Here is a 22,901-nt window from a genome sequence, read left to right on the forward strand (position 1 = left end):
TTGATTTATGCAGAAATATTTTGGAAAGTTTAGAACAACTACACTTTAAAAAGCTATCAACCAGCTTGATTTAGACTTCAATAACTAATTACTATGCAACTTTTCTGCTTTAAATTAAATAAATAAATTATATATATATATATATATATATATATATATATATATATATATATTCACTAACCAACATTCTTGTTATCCTTATAGCTGAACTTTATCGTTCATTGCCAGTGTTCAGTTACTGGAAAGAGTCAAGTGTTCCCAGCAACAGCCTTTGTATTGCAGTGAGATATCATTTCAGGTATTTCTTTTTTTTATTATTTTACTTAATTTTACTTTACAATACTGTATTGGTTTTGCCATACATCAACATGAATCCACCACAGGTATAAATGAGTTCCCAATCCTGAACCCCTCCTCCCACCTCCCTCCCCATACCATCTCTCTGGGTCATCCCAGTGCACCAGTCCCAAGCATCCTGTATCTTGCATCGAACCTAGACTGGAGATTCGTTTCTTACATGATATTATACATGTTTCAATGCCATTCTCCCAAATCATCCCACCCTCTCCCTCTCCCACAGAGTCCAAAAGTCTGTTCTATACATCTGTGTCTCTTTTGCTGTCTTGCATACAGGGTTATCGTTACCATTTTTCTAAATTCCATATATATGTGTTAGTATAATGTATTGGTGTTTTTCTTTCAGGCTTACTTCACTCTGTATAATCAGCTCCAGTTTCATTCACCTCATTAGAACTGATTCAAATGTATTCTTTTTAACGGCTGAGTAATACTCCATTGTGTATATGTACCACAGCTTTTTTATCCATTCGTCTGCTGATGGACATCTAGGTTGCTTCCATGTCCTGGCTATTATAAACAGTGCTGCGATGAACATTGGAGTACACATGTCTCTTTCAATTCTGGTTTCCTTGGTGTATATGCCCAGCAGTGGGAATTTCTTTTTCTGTTCCTGCTGACTCCCAAGACACTTCCACCTAAATGTGCCTGTGTGTTTTTTAGTTATTCTCCAGAGAACATCTTGAACAGTTCTCCAAGAGGACCACTCTATATTTTTTGTGTTTCAGCCTTCATAGAAGAAACATTATTCACTCAAGCTTATCCCAAACCTCATCAGCATCTTCTCATTGCTCTTCTGGTGAAACATCCAAGGACTCTCTTCTCCTCCATTACAAACTTTCTAACCCTATTAATTTTATTAACTAATATTTTCAAATTGCAGAATATGTGGTAGAGAGACAGATTGAGGACTATAGGCACGAAAAAGCCTGAGAAGTGGAAATATAAGACTTGTGTCCTATGGCAGAATTCCCAAGGTTATAAAAAAATATGCAGTTGCCATTGTCTATCTGATGTTGGGGCACTGAAGCAAGTTCATATTTGAAAATTCTTTGCTGAGAAGGAATTTCATGGTAAGGAGACATCTTGTTATTTGCAGCACTGGATTGTTCTGTAGAAATAAGACCTGCTACAGTGAAAGGACAGCAAAGAGTTGGGAGAAAGCTGAGAGGAAAGAAAAGTGGGGCCCAAGGACTTTGATGTCTTTCTGTATAATGTATTATTCCATGTTTTTCTTTTTTTCTTTTTCATTTTTCTTCTGATTTTAATGAAACATTAAAAAACAAAAGAGAAGATGGAGTGCGATAGGAAGAGGAGCATGACAAAAAAGCCTGATCACATGGGCCTCATCATAGGCATAGAGTCCAAATATTCAGTTTTTATGCTGTGGTAGTCACTGGTTTTAGAAAAGGCAGAGGAACCAGAGATCAAATTGCCAACACCTGCTGGATCATGGAAAAAGCCAGAGAGTTCCAGAAAAACATCTATTTCTGCTTTATTGACTATGCCAAAGCCTTTGACTGTGTGGATCCCATTAAACTGTGGAAAATTCTGAAAGAGATGGGAATACCAGACCACCTGACCTGCCTCTTGAGAAATCTGTATTCAGATCAGGAAGCAACAGTTAGAACTGGACACGGAACAACAGACTGGTTCCAAATAGGAAAAAGAGTATGTCAAGGCTGTATATTGTCACCCTGCTTATTTAACTTATATGCAGAGTACATCATGAGAAACGCTGGATTGGAAGAAACATAAGCTGGAATCAAGATTGCCGGGAGAAATATCAATAACCTCAGATATACAGATGACACCACCCTTATGGCAGAAAGTGAAGAGGAACTAAAAAGCCTCATGATGAAACTGAAAGAGGAGAGTGAAAAAGTTGGCCTAAAGCTCAACATTCAGAAAACAAAGATCATGGCATCCGGTCCCATCACTTCATGGAAAATAGATGGGGAAACAGTGGAAACAGTGGCTGACTTTATATTTTTGGGCTCCAAAATCACTGCAGATGGTGACTGCAGCCATGAAATTAAAAGACGCTTACTCCTTGGAAGGAAAGTTAGGACCAACCTAGATAGCATATTCAAAAGCAGAGACATTACTTTGCCGACTAAGGTCCGTCTAGTCAAGGCTATGGTTTCTCCTGTGGTCATGTATGGATGTGAGAGTTGGACTGTGAAGAAGGCTGAGCACAGAAGAATTGATGCGTTTGAACTGTGGTGTTGGAGAAGACTGTTGAGAGTCCCTTGGACTGCAAGGAAATCCAACCAGTCCATTCTGAAGGAAATCAACCCTGGGGTTTCTTTGGAAGGAATGATGCTAAAGCTGAAACTCCAATACTTTGGCCACCTAATAAGAAGAGTTGACTCATTGGAAAAGACTCTGATGCTGGGAGGGATTGGGGGCAGGAGGAGAAGGGGCTGACAGAGGATGAGATGGCTGGATGGCATCACTGACTCGATAGACGTGAGTCTGAGTGAACTCTGGGAGATGGTGATGAACAGGGAGGCCTGGCGTGCTGCGATTCATGGGGTCTCAAAGAGTCGGACACGACTGAGCGACTGTACTGAACTTAACTGAGTCACTGATAATGGGGGGATAATTGTGCTAAAGTGAGTACTGGTGAAACTTTCCATAGGTCTCAATATTGTCATTTTCTCATTACTGGAAGAAAAACAATAAGCTAATGAAGCTGTTCTCTTATTTCTGTCATTCAGTAGTTGAGTGACTGGCTGAAAATAGCATAGGTATATGAGACTAGAGAGATTCAGAGTTTGTCCAGTGTTGCCCCCTCGCTAAGATGACCCCTAAACTGCCATGTCTATTATGAATGACACTGTGTTTATGCCCTCTGTGCTGACCTGTACAGTGTTGGATTGGGATTCCATTCTGTGCAATGTACATCATTGCTTTGATGGCAAATTCTCTACTTTTGATCATCATCAAATCTGAACCCAGTCTCCATGAGTCTCTGTATATTTTCCTGGCCATGCTGGGAGCCACAGACATTGCACTTAGCACCAACATTGTCCCCAAGATGCTTGGAATTTTTTGGTCTCACTTGTTGGTGATCTAATTTGATGCTTGCCTCTTTCAGATGTGGCTCATCCACACATGTCAGGGTATTGAACTGGGAGTCCTGCTGGCCATGGCTCTGGGCCACTATGTAGCAATCTGTTATTCTCTGAGGCATGCCACCATATTCACTCAACAGCTTGTCACTGACATTGGAGTTGGAGTGAATTGCGGGCAACCTTTCTCTTCATCCCATGCATATTGTTCCTAAAGTGCCATCTTACCTTTTACAGAACTCAGTTAATATCCTATGCTTACTGTGAATGGCCCTTGTAGGGATTGCCACTGCAGATGTTGATAAGTTCTATGGTCTCCTTGAAGCTATTGTTGTTGGTGACTTTGACCTTATTTTGATCACCCTGTCCTATACACAAATATTTATCACTGTCTTACACCTTCCCCAGAAAGAGGCATGCCTTAAGGCATTTAATACATGTATTCCCCACATACGTATCTTCTTCCAGCTCCAGTTCCAAAACTGGAAGAACTGCTTTTCTCTCTTTTTGTACTCACAGGTTTACCACATATATCTCATCTTACATATGTATCACTTTGTCCATTCTTTAGCTGCTGGTTCCACATTTCCTCAACACTTTTGTCTATGGGGTGAAGAACAAGAACATTCAAAATAAAGTAATAAAAAATGTTCTGTTTCAAAGGTCAGGCTTGACATTTGATAGAACTAGTTGATCCTATGGATTTAATGTGTCATCTCTTGAGCATATGTGATCTGCAAATCCAGTTAGTGGTTTGGAGTATCATCTTACTTGATGAATACATTAATAAAATGTGAAATATAGGGGATGATATGGTGTTCACAGAATAAGTAATAGTCTGAAGGAAGAATCAGAACTCATGACTCTCCTTATCACCAAGGCCATGTTTGAGTGAAATAACAAAATGCAGAGACCCTCTACAGATCATAGTGGAACATAACTGAATTTTTTCTTATACTTAGAATCACAGGACCCACCTCCTATGTTTGGTATATAAGTCCCTTTACATTCTTTCTCCAGCTATTAAAAAATCTTTAATAATTACTTTGTCTCATCAAAATCCACCCCTTGAATGTCTCCTTCTGGTCTACTATAGACATGCTGCTGCTGCTGCTTCTGCTGCTAAGTCGCTTCAGTGGTGTCCGACTCTGTGCGACCCCATAGACAGTAGCCCAACAGGCTCCCTTGTCCCTGGGATTCTCCAGGCAAGAACACTGGAGTGGGTTGCCATTTCCTTCTCCAATGCATGAAAGTGAAAAGTGAAAATGAAGCCATTCAGTCATGTCTGACTCCCAGCAACCCCATGGACTACAGCCCACCAGGCTCCTCCGTCCATGGGATTTTCCAGACAAGAGTACTGGAGTGGGGTGCCATTGCCTTCTCCGACTATAGATATAAATGTCTATAAATATATCCTTCTTCATGAAGTTATATTTACTAAGTATTTTATGCTACCAAATTGGTGAGTCTCATGCCATGAAATGTTTTTTCTGACAAATTTAGGACTGTAGCATACAATGTTATCCTTATATTTTTTATTGTTCTTAAGTATCTACCTAATTTCTTTATAAAAAGAGCAATTTGAAAAAAAATCTTTGGTATTTGGGATTTCTATGAATGTTCTGAACATAAAGGCAACTTTTAAACTTACTGTAGACCACATTATTCTAAAGTTCATTCAATTATTTGATTCAATAAACAATTTTGACCTAGTAAAGATGGAGGTCTAAGAAACCTGGACAGAAATTATGAATTTTTAAATTATTATTAATTTTAAAATTTATTTATTTCTGTCTATGCTTGGTCTTTGTTGCTGTGAGGACTTTCCTCTAGTTAAGGAAGCAGGGATTACTCTCTAGTTGTGGTGCACAGGCTTCCTATTATAGTGACTTCTCTTGTTGCTGAGAACACACCCTAAGGTGCCAGGGCTTTAGTAGCTGTGGCTCCTAGGATGTAGAGTGCAGTCTCTGTAGTTGTCATGCATGGACTTATTTGCCTCATGGTATGTGGGATTTTCATGGATCAGGGATCCAGTTTGTGTCCCCTGCATTGGCAGGCAGATTCTTTACCACTGAGCCACAAGGAAGCCCTGGAATTGTTACTATATTGGTTTCTAAATGTCTTTTTTTTTTTTGCCTTCTTCGTTTTCTTTTTTTTTTTTTTAGTGTTAAGCAAAGCTTATTTTGTTTTTTATTAAGATTTTCATATCCTAATGATAATATTTCATAGAGAGGTTTCATTATTCAAGCTCATCACCATTGAGTGCAAGCAATCAAATGTTTGCCAAGTATATTTAATAGAAAAAGCAGATTTCAATTTGGTATGAAAAAAATGATCAAAATTGGTTACATGTGAGAGTTCTGGAGTCAAATGAACTTGGTTCAAAACTTTATTTAGTCACTTCCTAAATTTATGCATTGGAAAAAAGTTTATTGTCACAAATTAAGCTGTCTAACTTTTAATTATGAATAAAAATGTCTCTTTGGGAATGAAGGATGGTGGTTGTCATAGTGTAATATAACAGATATCTTTATATAATGGCTTTACATGGGACTTAGCAACTATTAAGGACTCAGTTATGGCTTTCATCTTTGTTATCATTGTTCTTTTTTTTTTAATCATGCAAAACTTCATCATGCCTGTCTTATTATTAACTTTTCAGATAGTTATCATTAATAATATTCCACTAAAGTGTATTTTAAAAATACAAATTTAAACTTTTTTCATGACCCATTCTGTTGTCACTTTTTGTTGATATACATGTTGAGTGCAGTATTATTTATATCTGTAACTATTTCCATATCTATATATTTATGTGTCTATAATAAAATTTTTTAATGTTATATGATTTCATTATTTATAATTTTACAGTTCCTTGGTTGTGTTTGTAGCACTTAATAGAATTAAAATTTTCCACCATGAATATGGATTACTGTGTAGTTTATTTCTCCTGTTAGAACTACTGAATTTTTATTTTTAAGCTATGAGTAGTTAGACACTTCCATTTATTAAGTAAATATTAAAGCAAATATAATTTATTGGTTGATTGACCTTTTAATCATGGTGAAGTGCTTCTTTTTCTCTAGTAATATATCTTGAACTATAGACTTAGTTTTGTTATTTCAACTAACTTTTTTTTCTAATTCACTAATCCTACCTTCTGCTTCTGTAACTCTGCCTCCCTGATTTATTAGGTTTAGTTTTTGTGGCTTATAGTTTTTATAATACCCATCTAATTCATTCTTTCTATCTCTTTGTCTCTCTATTTAATTTTAATTTTGGTGTATTTTGGTGAAATTCCCAATTTTCTCATTTATTTACTATTTGTTTCCTTGAGCATATAAAATACCATTACTTGAAAATTTTGACTAATAATTACAATAAAAAACAACTGTGTATTTATTTCAATTATTTCTTTTTCTCCTTGTTTCTGAAGTCATGTTCCTGTCTCTTGCCAAATTTAGTAATTTTTCTAGGGTTTCAGATTTGACATATAAAATTTTCTGACCCCATGGACTGTATCCCACCAGGCTCATCTATCCATGGAGCTTTCCAGGCAAGAACACTGGAGTGGTTTGCCATTTCCTTCTCCAAGGGATCTTTCCCATCCAGGGATCGAACCTGCATCTCTTGCATCTCCAGCATTGGCAGGAAGGTTCTTTACCAGCCAGGATTTGTTACATTTATCTAATCAAGATTCTGACTCAACTGAGATTCCTCTCCCACTTTATTGTCTACATTTCTTCATGTAAGGTTTTGCTTGCTAGAGCTTTCAACTGTGAGTTAAGTATACAATCAATAACCCAGCTTAATAATCCTGTGAGTCAAGCACGGCAAGACTGCCAAAAACTCCTTCCCCCCTCCCCCAAAGTTCTCTTCATTTTTGGTCTCCCATTCAGCCAGTGTGTGTGTGTGTGTGTGTGTGTGTGTGTGTGTATGTGTATGCATGTGTGTGTGTTAGTTGCTCAGTTGTGTCTGACTCTTTGCAACCCCATGAACTGTGGCTCATCAGACTCCTCTGTCCATGGAATTCTTCTCCAGCTGAGAAGACTGGAGTGGCTTGCCATTCCCTGTTCCAGAGGAGCTTCCCAACCCGGAGATTGCGGGAGAGATTGTCTCCTGCATTGTGAGGAGACTCTTTATTGTCTGAGTCACTGGGAAAGCTCCATTCAGCCAATATGTTATGTGAAAACTACTTCATTATCAGTCTTAGTTCTGGGTTATACTTTCTCACCTGAAGTTAGATACTTATATTGCCTGCTCTGTCTCTCTCTTTTTTGTTGTTGCTGTTTTTTCCTGACTTTTAAAATTGGTTTTCTGCTAGCAAAAAAATTGTTCTCCTCCTGCTTTATCCTCAGGAACAGAAGGTGACTCTGCAAATGTAGCTTTAGACAGTCCACTTTCTCTGTTCTCTGAAATATTCCTCTGTCATTCCATTGCTTCAGATTGTCTGTAATGCATTTTAAGTTTTTTTTTTAAAGTTCATTGGTAAAGTGTTGCCTCTAGCTTCCATTATCTGCTTATCTTGACTGAGTTATAATTTAGATTTCATATATATAATATTTTATTTAGCTTGTTTTTACCTTTCAATGTATTTTAAATTTATGCTTAGATAACTTTGCAAACACAAAATTATATAATCTTTAATATATATGAAAACTTTAGTGACTTCTACATATATGAAAAATCAATTAGGTCAAAATTACACCACATCTCATGAAAAATGCACAGGATATTCTTATTAAAACTGAAACAATGCATTTTCTTATATAAAACTCAAACAATGTAAATTGCTTCTTCTGTTTGCTCTCCTTACTTTCTTATCAGAGTTAATTAAAGGGTGTCATATTCAGGCTTTTTAATACCAGAATATATGTGGAATTATTTAAAATAAAAATGAGTTTCATATAATAAATATTGCTCCTCAGGAATTTTTCATCTACTGTCACAAAACAGACATCTCTGTAATTAAAACTTTTGGGCTTCCTTCATTTTTAAAATTCCTATAACATGGAATATTGTAGAAGTTTCATAATTTAGTTAACTTTTTCTTTAAGTAAACATTTTTTCAAACATATTAATGATGCCATAAACATGTGTGTATGTATATATATGTAAACATGCATATATTTTCCTGTATGTCTCAATAGACTAGAATTTCAGAATATATATGGATATACATAATATACACATATATACATATACATACAGACATAATCTGTCCTCATTATTTGCTGCAATTATGTTCTGTGAAGTCATTGCAAACACTCCAGTAAATTCTGAACCATCTTTTCTTTGGAGAAATACAGCATGAAGTTCTTTTGGGCTTCTGGACACATTTTCATCAACCAATTAGCACATAATCTTTTGTGTGTGTGTTTCTGTTTAAAGATACATTTTAATATATGTTAAACACAATTAATACACATTTCTTACAAATAAGGAATCACATGCAGTATTTCATTATAATAAAACTAGTCAAAAAGGGTTATACATTTTCCTCAACCTGGGTGATGTGTCTGTAAATTTATTTGGATTATGCCCTCACAACCAGGTTGCCCACTACATGTTATTTAATTGATTACTATCTCATGATCTACAAATTTAGCCATTTTCCCATTTTTCCATAGCATCATCACACACTGTAAATGTTACTTAAGCACTTGTCTGAGCAGCCTCATATGCAGATTGTAAATTTCCTCTTTCTTTACTGGATGCATAGTATTTTTGATTCACTAACATTGATCTCATGGACAACGGTGCTATAACTCATGCCTTAAAGAAGCTTATCCAGCATATTATTTCTTTCATAGAGTAAATCACAGCTTTGTATTTAGGAACAGAGGCAGCACTTCAGCCCTTTGCTTGGGGGCCATTTTACACAGAAAAATCACCACTGGAAGCACAAAAACGAGAAAACAAAAAACACATTATAAAAGACTGCAAGAAAGGGTACTCATTTATAGTATAAGATCTGAAACAAGAAGGCAGAACATCACCCTGTGGAGATGGGAACATGTGTATTGGACAATTCAAATATTTTGCTGATCTTTGCACAATTACCAATGACAATGAAAACACTCTGAGTATTGATTTTGATATTTCAAATAAATTTTAACAAGTAGGTGAATTTACAAATACTGAATCTGCAAATTATAAGGATTTTATACATATATATTTGCTGTTCGGTTGTCAAGTTGCATCCAACTCTTTGAGACCACAACTGAAGCAACTTACCACAAGTGCATATATATATATATATTTAGTTGTTGTTGATTTACTAACTTATGTCCAACTTTTTGCTACCTTATAGTCTGTAGCCCACCAAACTCCTCTGTCCATGGGATTTCCCAGGCAAGAATACTGGAGTAGGTTGCTATTATCTTCTCCAGGGGATCTTCCCAATCCAAGGATTGAACCCACATCTTCTGCATTGGCAGATGAGTTCTTTTCCACTGAGCCACCATGGAAGTGCATATTATATGTATGAAAAAACGGGAAGGTGTTAGTCGCTCAGTTAAGTCCAACTCTTTGAAACTCAGTGGACTACAGCCCACCAGGCTCTTCTGTCCCTGGAATTCTCCATGCAAGAATACTGGAGTGGGTAGCCATTCTCTTTTCCAGGGGATCTTCTTGACTCAGGGATCAAATCCGTGTTTCCTGCACTGCAAGCAGATTCTTTACCATCTGAGCCACCAGGGAAGCCCCATATATATGCATAAACATATACCATGTGTATAGATATATATTCACACATATGCACATAATGCATTAATACTAAAGTGAAAGTGAAATCGCTCAGCCGTGTCCAACTCTTTACGACCCCATAAACTGTAGCCTACCGGTCTCCTCCATCCATGGGATTTTCCAGGCAAGAGTACTGGAGTGGGTTGCCATTTCCTTCTCCAGGGGATATTCCAACCCAGGGATCAAAGCCGGGTCTCCCACATTGCAGGCAGATGCTTAACAATCTGAGCCACCAAGGATTAATAACACATTTCTAATTATAAGTCTTCTACACATCTTAATTTAAATAAAGACTGAATATGTAAACACAGCATTTGACTTCGACATTTCATGAATCACTTTTATCAAAGTTTTCTTTTTTCACTGTTATTTACATGGGTTCCTTTCAGTTTGTGTCTTCCAGTCAGTTTTTAGAATAAAGAAACTGAGAAGATAACTTACAATATGAGATTTTAAAGAGACCTGAATACTGGGAAACTTTTCTTAGAAATATTTATGGAGAAAAAAAAATAAACTCAACTTACATAAAATTAAAAATTCCCCAAACTTACTTTACTGTTATATAAAATGGGGCATACCACTGCTCATGGCTAACTCTGATAGTTATTCTTACTTCAAAATTTGACTTATGATATACATAAATGTATTTTGTTTAATGTCAACCTTAATGTATATATGATAGGGATCATTTACTTATCATCATTGATCAATATGATTATTGAATATGACATTTCTTCCCATCCTTATTTCTGAAATAATATACATTCTCCACTGTAACTAGAACAAGTTAATTAACAATAGTTTGCAAATAAGACTGATGCGAAAGGCAGGGATTCTGCAATTTAAAAATTACCATCACAGGGAACTCAGAAGAAAGGCAGCATGAAGGAACTTATCTGACAAGGGCAGAGCTGTTTAGGCAGACTGAGCTATAGGGATGTGTGTGGGCATGAATGGTGACCATTCTGAAAGGCAAGAGTCAAAAACATAAACTCAGAGTCTTTTACGTAAAAAGAAAAAACAACCATTATTTTTCTCATAACAGTGCACACTAAAAGACAAACTGAAAACTAACAAAGCAAATAATAATTTTCAAAATTGAATATTTCCATATTCTCTAGAATATTATGGATGGAATATTATGTTCATATTTTTCTTTAACTTTTTATTTTATATTGGAGTATATCTGATTAACAAAGTTGTGATAGTTTCAGGTGTGCAACAAAGTGATTCAGTTATACATATACATGTATCTACTGTTTTTGAAATTCTTTTCCCATTGAGGTTGTTACATGATACAACATGGAGCAGACCTCCCTGTGCTATACAGGGAGTTTTGTATACTTCAAAGTAAATGGGCGGCAATTTACTTCCAATTTGTGTAGTTTAACTGCAGTTAGCCCCTGCTAGTAACCCTGGTGCCCCAGTCATGACGAGTACATAGCCATGATTAAGTTGCAATATTCAAAGTAAGAAAGAAAAAAAAAAGAAAAACAAATCTTGAGACACACCAGATTTTTCTTTAACTTTTTTTGGGGGGGGGCATTTTTTTAAGCAAAAACCTCCCCCAAAATATACACCTGCTTTTGATGACTGAATTAAATTATCTAATTTTACATATGAAGAGGATGAGAATTAGAAATGTGACATACACTCAAAAGATTCTCAAAAACACATTTCTATCCCTGGATTAACCACTAATGTATCAGTAAAACATTAATACCTCTGTACCTCATTCTCCTCTCCTAAAAATGAAGAGGGTGATCAAACTGTCTGTAAAGTGTCATTTTGTCTGCAGATCCCAAGGTTAAAGTCAATTTATATTAAAGTCAGTTAAGTGTTAGTTGCTCAGTAGTGTCTGACTCTTTGAGACCCTATGAACTGTAGCCTGCCAGGCTCCTAACTCCATGGGATTCTTGAGGCAAGAATAACAGAGTGGGTTGCCATGACCTCCTCTAAAAGTCAATTAACATATCATTTAAAAATCAATGAGCATCCCACACTACTCTAAATTTACTACAAATTGCAAATGTATGTCTTTGGGTGTACTGGCTAGGAAATATAGAAATGTGGTAGCTGATTCAATGTCCTTATTTATCAGACTTTTGCATTAGCTATGTAATGTAGTCTATGAATATCATACATTTTACTAGATGGAACAGAATGGGCTCTCCAGACACTTTTGTTCAGTAATAAGTAGAAGTATGAATGATCTCTATAGAGATGATTTGTGACACATAAAAATAATATATAAAATCTGCTTCTTCCATGTATATTAAACACATATAATAGTTACATGAAAAAATAAAATATTCTAAACTAAAATTCAAAAAACCATAGATGTACTATCAGTTCAGTTCAGCCACTCAGTCGTGTCTGACTCTTTGTGAACCCATGAATCGCAGCACGCCAGGCCTCCTTGTCCATCACCAACTCCCGGAGTTCACTTAGATTCACGTCCAATGAGTCAGTGATACCATCCAGCCATCTCATCCTCTGTCATCCCCTTCTCCTCCTGCCCCCAATCCCTCCCAGCATCAGAGTCTTTTCCAATTAGTCAACTCTGCATGAGGTGGCCAAAGTACTGGAGTTTCAGCTTTAGCATCATTCCTTCCAAAGAAATCCCAGGGTTGATCTCCTTCAGAATGGACTGATTGGATCTCCTTGCAGTCCAAGGGACTCTCAAGAGTCTTCTCCAACACCACAGTTCAAAAGCATCAATTCTTTGGCCCTCAGCCTTCTTCACAGTCCAACTCTCACAACCATACATGACCACAGGAAAAATCATAGCCTTAGAAATTTGAAAATGCTCATTGGTTCACTTCAGTTAACATTCTACTTAATTTTACAATTAAGAAATAAGACAAATAACCCATTCTCTCTCTGACTATAAGACTAGTAACTTTTTCTCTACCTATTTCTCTGATTTTCAAAAACTAATATAAAAAATTACTTTTTATATTCTTTGCAGGTTAATCATGTTAAGTTTAAAACAGTGGCAGTATAAAACAGTGGCAAAATAAGGAAAATTACTATAAATATGCCTTTAACCTGTTAAGTATTTCATATACAGTTATTGTTGTTAAAAGTCATTATTATTCACCTCTCTTGCAAATACTACCTTCCCTCCCCTGAAACACATTAACCTCTAGAACTCAAGTTTGTTTAATGAACCATCTCTGAATCCTGTTATGGATTTGTTGGGTCTTGATGCTATAGATGATGGGGTTCATCAAAGGTGGGAAAAGGATGTAGATGTTGCCCATGAGGACATGGACCACAGGCGAGTGGTGCTTCCCAAAGCGGTGTACCATAGTCAGACCAATGATTGGAATATAGAAAACCAAGACAGCACAGATGTGGGAGACACAGGTCTTCAAGGACTTGAGCCGCTCCTCTTGAGATGCAATAGTCAAGACAGAGTGCAGGATCAATATGTAGAAGATGAAAATGAGCACTGAATCCAAAAGCAGTGTGCAGATCACCAGGGCTAAGGCATAGAAACTATTGAAGCGGATGTCAGAGCAGGCCAGCCGGAGTAGGTCCTGGTGCAAGCAGAAGGAGTGGGAAAGGATGCGGGGTCGGCAGTAATGGAAAAACTTGAGGCGGACAATGGGAGCAGTAATAAACAGGAAACTCCTCCCTAAAATGACCACACCGATGATGCTGATTCTGGTATTGGTGAGGATAGACGTGTATCTTAGAGGACTGCAGATTGCAGGAAAGCGATCAAAGGCCATGGCGAGAAGGACTCCAGACTCCATGCAAGATAGACCATGAACAAAGAAAGTTTGGGCAATGCAGGCATCCAGACCAATCTCCCGGCTGAGCCCCCACAGGATCCCCAGCACCGTGTGCACTGTGGACAGCCCCATGCACAGGTCAGTTAGGGCCAGCATGGCCAGGAAGTAGAACATGGGCTCATGCAGGCTCGTCTCAGTACGGATCACATGCAGCACCAGGCAGTTTCCTGACAGTACCATAACATAGATACAGGAGAAGGGGATGGAGAGCCAGGGATAGTCCCATTCCAGACCAGGGAAACCCGTAAGGAGAAAGGTAGAGTTACTGATTTTGGAATCAGGTCGAACAGACATTGATTTCCAGAGACAGTAACCTCTCAAGGAAAAATGACTGCCTTCATAAAAACTCTGAAGTAACAGCTGTGATAAGAATTGGATTAGTACAGTAGCTCATTAAATATACAACAAAGGCTTGTAGTTTTTCAGAAGCTAAGTATTCTCTGAAACAGAGAAAAATTTAGGCCTACACATGAAACTTCCCTGTTATTAGATTTTTGGCCCCATCAGAGGTCACCACCAATTTTTAGGTGAATGCTTCACATTACAGGTCTCAAATATGAATGATCTTTTACTTGGCAAAGAATAATAATGTTTAAGCATGCAAAGTAGAAAAAGAAAACACATCTGGGTTGTTTACAAGTAAATCCTGGTGACATAAATTGCAAAGCACAGCTATCGGGTGGAGGATTAAACTCTGCTTATTACATAAGGCACTAAGTCATTTATAACAGTCATTTATCAGTGATGTTGTCCATTCCACTCATGTTTCAGAGACTTAGTAAAAGACAACTGTCACTCACAGATGTAGAGATGTTCTTGCCAATCTTGAAAATCGATCATACTCCTTTTTATTTCCTTGGGTCACAGTGGTCTCTAGATTCTAGGAGAAGCAAGATTTATGCAGGTGCAAACCGTATAGGAGCCACTGGAGTAAATCACAGATCCTGGGAGATGTTGAGGATGAGTGATGCAACATATAGTGCCTACGTCCCTTGGGAAGAATGGGAGAAAACCCACTGGGAGTGTGTTCACAGCAGACTTTCACTTCACCAAGTTTTGAATAATATTGCGAGTCAGTTCAGTTTAGTTACTCAGTCGTGTCCAATTCTTTGTGACCCCATGGACTGCAGCAGACCAGGGTTCCCTGTCCATCACCAACTCCTGGAGCTTGCTCATACTCATGGTGGCCAAAGTATTGGAGTTTCAGCTTCAGTATCAGTCTTCCAATGAATATTCAGGATTGATTTCCTTTAGGATGGACTGATTGGATGCCCTTGCAGTCCAAGGGACTCTTAAGAGTCTTCTCCAAAACCACAGTTCAAAAACATCAACTCTTCAGTGCTCAGCTTTCTTTATAGTCCAACTCTCACATCCATACATGACTACTTGGAAAAATCATAGCTTTGACTAGACGGACCTTTGTTGGCAAAGTAATGTTTCTGCTTTTTAATATGCTGTCTGGGTTGGCCATAGCTTTTCTTCCAAGGTGCAAGCATCATAGTTGCAGTCTCCATCTGCAGTGATTTTGGAGCCCCCAAATGTAGTCCCTCACTGTTTCCATTGTTTCCCCATCTATTTGCCTTGAAGTGATGGGACCAAATGCCATGATCTCAGTTTTCTGAATGTTGAGTTTTAAGCCAACTTCTTCACCCTCCTCTTTCATTGTCATCAAATTTACAAAAAAAAAAAAAAAAATCTCACCCTGGGAAATTTGGAAATGAGCTTTGGACAGAGAGATCCAGGAAGCTTTAGTAGTTTCCTTCCTCCCTGATTGATGTTTACATTTTATTTGAAGGGAAGCAGATACCTTTTATATAAAACAAGCTATTGCTATTAATGTCAAATTTCATTTTGTTTCCCTTAACTTCAGCTACATGCTCTCTTGTTCTTTTTTGAATGCATGGCTTAAGTATTCAAAGAGTTCATGTGCTAGTAAATATAAAACATTGCTTAGAGTCACATAATTTTGCATATGATTGATAATTCTTATAAGCCGGGTAAAATCAGAGCCTCTGTTTTCATAATGATCATATTAAGGAACTTTTTTTTTTTTAAACACTTACTAAGTGCTAGGAGGGCTTCCCTGGTAGCTCAGCTGGTAAAGAATCCACCTGCAATGCAGGAGACCCAGATTCAATTCCTGGGTCAGGAATGTCCCCTGGAGGAGGGATAGTCTACCCACTCCAGTATTCATATGCTTCCCTGGTAGCTCAGGTGGTAAAGAATTCACCTGCAATGAAGAAGTCCTGGGTTTGATTCTTAGATTGGGAAGATCCCCTGGAGGAGGGCATGACAGCCCACTCCAGTATTCTTGCCTGGAGAATCCCCATGGACAGAGGACCCTGGCCAGCTACAGTCCATGGAGTTGCAAAGAGTTGGACATGACTGAGTAACTAAGCAGAGTACAGCATAACTTATTAAATTATTAACATTTTAATTATAATTCTGCAGTTGAAAATATTTAGTTCAGCAAAAACAGACCTAGCATATATTGAAATCTGAAATACAACTGTATACTTTATTTTCTCATATCTCACTCATTTGAAAATATCAAATAATATCAGCTATTCAAAATATGAAATATAATCTATTTTGCTATCACCAAGGTTTCAGAATATTTTAAAAAATATTAAGTCCTAGGGATCCTGAGGTGGCTCAGCCAGGAAGTCAACCTGGATGCCTGCATTGCCCAAACTTCCTTTATGCATGGCCTCTCCTGGAGTCCATGCATAGTCTGGAGTCCTTCTTGACATGGCTTTTGATCATTTTACAGCAATCTGTAATCCCCTGGGATATACATCCATATTAACCAACACCAAGATCATCAAAATCAGGCTTGGCATTTTAATTAAGAGTTTTATGTTCATAATTAGGAGTTTTATTTTCATTGCTCCCATTATCCATCTAAAGTTTTTCCACTCTGCCATTCTTACATACTCTTTCACTCTTTCTGTCTTCACCAAGACCTGCTGAGATTATCCTGCTCCAACACCCATTTCAACAGTTTCTATGCCTTGGCTCTGGTGATTTGTACTCTTTTGCTTTATGCCATATTAACTATTGAGTCCTACATTCTGATCCTGCACTGTCTTGGCTATTCCATCCCAGGAGGAGTGGTTCAAGTCCTTGCAGACCTGTGTCTCTCACATCTGCGCTGTTCTGTTTTTCTCTATTCCAATCATCAGTCTGACTATGGTGCACCAGTTTGGGAAACACCTCTCTTCTGTGGTCCATGTCCTCATGGGCAACATCTCCGTTGTCTTCCCAGCTCTGATGAACCGCATCATCTACAGTGAAGACCCAACAGATCCGTACCAGGATGCAGAAGTGGTTCTCCATGAAAAGGGAGTGAAACATTTTATATCAAAAGCTGGTTAGTTTCAGAAAACTTTTGGTAAAGAAGGAAAGTGTATTGAACATTAAGACTTCATATGACATGTCATTCGGAGAAGGCAATGGCACCCCACTCCAGTACTCTTGCCTGGAAAATCCCATGGATGGGGGAGCCTGGTAAGCTGCAGTTCATGGGGTCGCGAACAGTCAGACACTACTGAGCGACTTCACTTTCACTTTTCACTTTCATGCATTGGAGAAGGAAATGGCAACCCACTCCAGTGTTGCCTGGAGAATCCCAGGGACGGGGGAGCCTGGTGGGCTGCCATCTCTGGGGTCGCACAGAGTCGGACATGACTGAAGTGACTTAGCAGCAGCAGCATGACACGTCATTATCATGTGAAAATTTTAAAGATTTATAAATATCAAGAATGGTAAAATTATTTCTCAATTTACTCATTAAGTATAATGTTGAAAGTTCTGATCATAGATTTATTCATCAGAGATCCCAATCACTTTTGTCTAGGAAAAGGTAATATTTACAGTTACCCGAAAAAATCTTGTCCCGCGGGAAATATCTCCAAGACAATTTTCCGAAGCCATATGCTATGTGTGTCAGTGAAGGCACAATTTTATCACCACTTGGTATGACTGCTTTGATCAACATAGAAGTTACAACTGGTTTCTAACTTTAAATGATGTTTTCAGATTGGTTCACTCATGAGCTGTTCAAAAGCACCATCAGCCTTCTCTTCTTATTAAAGCATCAATTAATAACTTTGTATCTAGCTTCTGAGAGGAACTTTTTTAAAAAAATTTGTTTTTTTTTTTTGAGAGGAACTTTTATCACTATCATTTTTACAACTATAAATGGCTACCAATCTTACAATCTTAATTCTAGTCTTTGATGTCCTTTAATTCTGACTGTTGTCCTTCCCAGTTCTGAATAAATGCTTCATTTAAAGTGAAAGAGGAGAGTGAAAAAATTGGCTTAAAACTCAACATTCAGAAAACTAAGATCATGGCATTGGTCCCATCACTTCATGGCAAATAGATGGGGAAGCAACAGAAACAGTCACAGACTTTAATTTGGGGGGCTCCAAAATAACTACAGATGGTTACTGCAACCATGAAATTAAAAGACACTTGCTCCTTGGAAGAAAAGCTATGACCAACCTAGATTGCATATTAAAAAGCTGAGACATTACTTTGCCAACAAAGGTCTATCTAGTTAAGGCTATGGTTTTTCCAGTAGTCATATATGGATGTGAGAGTTGAACTATAAAGAAAGCTGAGTGCCAAAGAATTGATGCTTTTGAACTGGGGTGTTGGAGAAGACTCTTGAGAGTCCCTTGGACTTTAAGGAGATCCAACCAGTCCATCCTAAAGGAAATCAGTCCTGAATATTCATTGGAAGACTAATGCTGAAGCTGAAACTCCAATACTTGGCCACGTGATGGGAAGAACTGACTCATTTGAAAAGACGCTGGTTCTGGTAAAGATTGAAGGTGAGAGGAGAAGGGGATGACAGAGGATGAGATGGTTGGATGGTATCACCGATGTGATGGACGAGTCTGAGTAGGCTCCAGGAGTTGATTATGGACAAGTGAGCCTGGCATGCTACAGTCCATGGGGTCTCAAACAGTCAAACATGACTGAGTGACTGAACTAAACTTACTTACTTTATTGATTCTTTTCTATGTTTGTTTACCAGTAAGGCACAAAGTCTTTGGTAGAGTCATTTCATACTGATGGAGAAATATGTTACTCTATAATCAATATGAGGTGAGAAGACAAGCCATTTGGGAAAGCAATGAAGCCTATTCTGTACTACAGACCTAGTGAAATTGTCATTCATGAGGCCATTCTCATAAGGGAGATTATATTGTTGTCTTTTTTTATTGCTAGCAACAAATCATCTTCATTATCCTCATCCTTATCACCAAATTATGGGGAAATATTGACAAATATGCTACTAGATGGAGCTTCCCTGGCATTTCAGATGATAAAAATCTGCCTTCAATGTGTGAGATGCAGGTTCGATCCCTGGGTCAGGAAGATCCCCTGGAAAAGAGAATGGTTGGGAAGATCCCCTGGAGAAGGGAAAGGCTACCCATTCCAGTGTTCTGGACTAGAGAATCCCATGGATTGTATAGTTCATGAGGTCACAAAGAGTCGGATACGACTGAGTAACTTTCACTTCACTTCATTTCACCCACTCCAGTATTCTTGGCTGGAGAATTTCATGGACAGAAGAGTCTCTCGTGCTACAGTCCATGGGTCACAAACAATTGGACACAACTGAACGACTAACACTTTGACATTCATGATACTAGATAAAGCAAATCTTGATTACTTTGTAAACCTCTGTCAAGGAATTTGTTAGACCAAAATTGGTATACATTACATCTCCTTAAAATTTCTCCAGATATTTCAACTCAGAACTACATCCCCTGTTCTGTACCAGAGACTCTGAATTAGTCATTTCATTACTTAATATTTATAGCATGCATTCTGAACAGGCAATACTATCTTTGATATAAATGTAAAACGTATTAAGCCACAACAGATACGAAACAAGTTAACTAGTAGCAAATATATAAATATACACACTGTTGTTGTTCAGTTGCCCAGTTATGTCTGACTTTGTGATCCCATGAACTGAAGCATGCCAGGCCTCCCTGTCCCTCACTATCTGCCAAAGTTTGCCCGATTTCATGTCCATTGCATCAATGATGTGATCCAGCCATCTCATCCTCTGATGCCCTCTACTCTTTCTGCCCTCAATCTTTCTCACCATCAGGGACTTTTCCAATGAGTCAGTTGTTTGCATCAGGTGAGCAAAATACTGGAAATTCAGTACTTTATAAACATACACAGTATCTTATAAATATACACAATAAGTATTTATTACATAATATTTATGTGTGTATTAGACATACACATTCAGTACTTTTAAATATGTACATTGCTGCTGCTACTGCTAAGTCACTTCAGTCGTGTCCGACTCTGTGCGACCCCATAGATGGCAGCCCACCAGGCTCTGCCATCCCTGGGATTCTCCAGGCAAGAATACTGGAGTGGGTTGCCATTTCCTTCTCCAATGCATGAAAGTGAAAACTGAAAGTGAGGTCGCTCAGTCGTGTCTGACCCTCAGTGACCCCATGGACTGCAGCCTTCCAGGCTCCTCCATCCATGGGATTTTCCAGGCAAGAGTACTGGAGTGGCGTGCCATTGCAATTTCACTCTTAGGTCAAAATGTTTAAAATAGAAAAGGAAGAGATGAGGAAGAATTGTACATAGGGAAAATGTGAGTTTGTTATTAGATTTCGTTGGAGTTTTATATTTTGGAAATGTTTTAAAAAAATGAACAAATCACAAATGGTGCAGTGAATTAACAATAAAAATCTTCAAGGGTAGCATGGCATCCAGTTCACTACATCAGATTCGACTTTTCTCCCTGCTTCTCAGTAAAATTTATTTAAATTACATCAAAAGATAAAAGTTGACACCTCACACCCTTCCACCCCTGACCCTCACCCTGGGAAGACAGCGCTTGTTAATGCCCATTTGGCCTTGTGACACACGGCGGCCTGGGCAAGATGACCCTCCATTAACCTCAAATCTCATTCTCTTGCTTACAGTGTGTTTTACATGTGGGTCACTAGGGTATTTGTTCTCTCCTGTGCAACCTTAATTATGGATTTAATCCTTTCTTCCTGAGCTCAGAGAAAGAGTTCCCGTTTCCCTATTCAAGCTAATACTCATGCCAATCTTTTATACCTTGTATATAAAGTCACCTTGGGTCCCTCATTTTTAATATCTTATTGCTTCAGCATCATATGCTGAAAAAGTCTTTCTCTTTTCTCTCTCACTCAACAGGATTCTTGCATCCGAGAGCTAACTTCCTGTTCTTGCGGCCCCTCTGATTTCACTTTAATAAAAACAGCTGTTACCTCCACAAAAAAATAAATAAAAGTTTAAAACAGAAAAAGTAGAAGGATATAATAGACCTGAAAACACTGTGAATCAATTCAAATAATTAAGATTTATACAATTTTCACACAGCAGTAAGCTACAAATTCCCATAGACTGTAAACTAGGAGATACTGAAACATATCCAAGGACATGTAAAAAAGGTGCAAAAATTTCATGGGCTAAAGGTATTGAAATCATAGAGTCTATTCTCTTATCTCTATGGAATTATGTTAGAAATTAATATCAGATCTACTATATCCTTCTACGGGAGAAGGAAATGGCAACCCACTTCAGTATTCTTGCCTAGAGTATCCCGTGGACAGAGGAGCCTGGTGGGCTGTTGTCCATAGGGTCACACAGAGTCAGACATGACTGAAGCGACTTAGCATGCATGCATGCATTGGAGAAGGAAATGGCAACTCATTCTGGTGTTCGTGACTGGAGAATCCCAAGGACAAAAGAGCCTGGTGGGATGCTGTCTATGAGGTCGCAGAGAGTCAGACACGACTGAAGTGACTTAGCAGCGGCAGCAGCAGCAGCAGCATATCCTTCTACTTCCCTGTATATTCACTCTATTAATTTTTAAGAGTTTAATATTGAAACTCCAACTAAAAATCTTATTTACTTAAAAATAATTTTAATATGTAGTGGAACTGTATATAACCTTGTTTTTTATTTTCCACATCTCCTGTAAATGTTTTATCATACTTTCATAACTTAAAAAATTAAAATGAAAATAAAACTTATGGAAATAGGACCTATAAGAAGAGGGATGGATGGGAAGGGAGGTATGAGGAGGGGGTTTGTGATCAGGGACACATGAACACCCACGCCTGATTCATGTCAATGTATGGCAAAAACCACCACAATATTCTGAAGTAATTAGCCTCCAATTAAAGCAATAGATTAATTTTAAAATAATAAACTATAAAGAAGAAAATTAATTTTAAAAATGAGTTCAAAAAAATTTGAAAATGAGGAAAACCAAAGGTTGAAAATGTGGCAGCTATTTCCATAATGTAATGAAACTATATTGTAAATGAAGCTGTTTTAAAATATACATTTGATAATTTATTTCTCTTTACTTAGTGAACTGAATTGAATCAACAATTCAAATAAATAGGGAAGAAATTTTTATTCCATCTAATTTATAGTGAAAGAGGTGAAGTTTAAAACAACAATGACTGCTTGCAAGTGAAAAAAGATTTTTCATAGATTGTTGTCATAATTCCCTTCAAAGAATGGAAAAAATAAGCATGATGATTTCATGTTATTTCTTTATTTATTAGTCAATGAAATGAATTGAGAAATTCATTATGTTAAACTGTGATGGAAGAAAGCCATGTTCAAATATACCAAAATTGCAAAAATCAGTAATTTTTTCCTAACAACTTGTTACAATTATAAGCTTTTAGCAAATAGCACATTCTGAAAATAGATCATTTATACTAAAAAATGCCACTAGAAAGTAAAGTAAAAAAGATAAATCCTATTAACAAATGTAGCACTTCTAGGTATTAAAATGCATAAACACATTTAGAAATCATTAATACTCTGATAAATGTAAGAGCATCAACTTGAAGAGAAAGAACCAAATTCTCTACTC

At 37.6% G+C, this 22,901-nt stretch overlaps 1 protein-coding gene and 1 pseudogene across 1 annotated transcript; one reads left to right on the forward strand and one right to left on the reverse strand.

Moving 5' to 3' along the window:
* The first annotated feature begins 3,259 nt into the window (after nucleotides 1-3,259).
* On the forward strand, nucleotides 3,260-17,336 carry LOC128059881 (olfactory receptor 51V1-like; annotated as a pseudogene).
* Nucleotides 13,337-14,278, reverse strand: LOC128060452 (olfactory receptor 51V1-like). Its single transcript, XM_052652856.1, has one exon. It carries the CDS (start codon nucleotides 14,276-14,278, stop codon nucleotides 13,337-13,339), a length of 942 nt encoding a protein of 313 aa, XP_052508816.1.
* Nucleotides 17,337-22,901: the final 5,565 nt, after the last annotated feature.

Source organism: Budorcas taxicolor, chromosome 15, assembly GCF_023091745.1.
Source record: "Budorcas taxicolor isolate Tak-1 chromosome 15, Takin1.1, whole genome shotgun sequence".
In the NCBI taxonomy this organism is placed as follows: domain Eukaryota; kingdom Metazoa; phylum Chordata; class Mammalia; order Artiodactyla; family Bovidae; genus Budorcas; species Budorcas taxicolor.

Coding starts and splice junctions, on each gene's coding strand:
- LOC128060452 (XM_052652856.1), bottom strand. CDS start 14,278: ATGTCTGTTCGACCTGATTCCAAAATCAGTAACTCTACCTTTCTCCTT.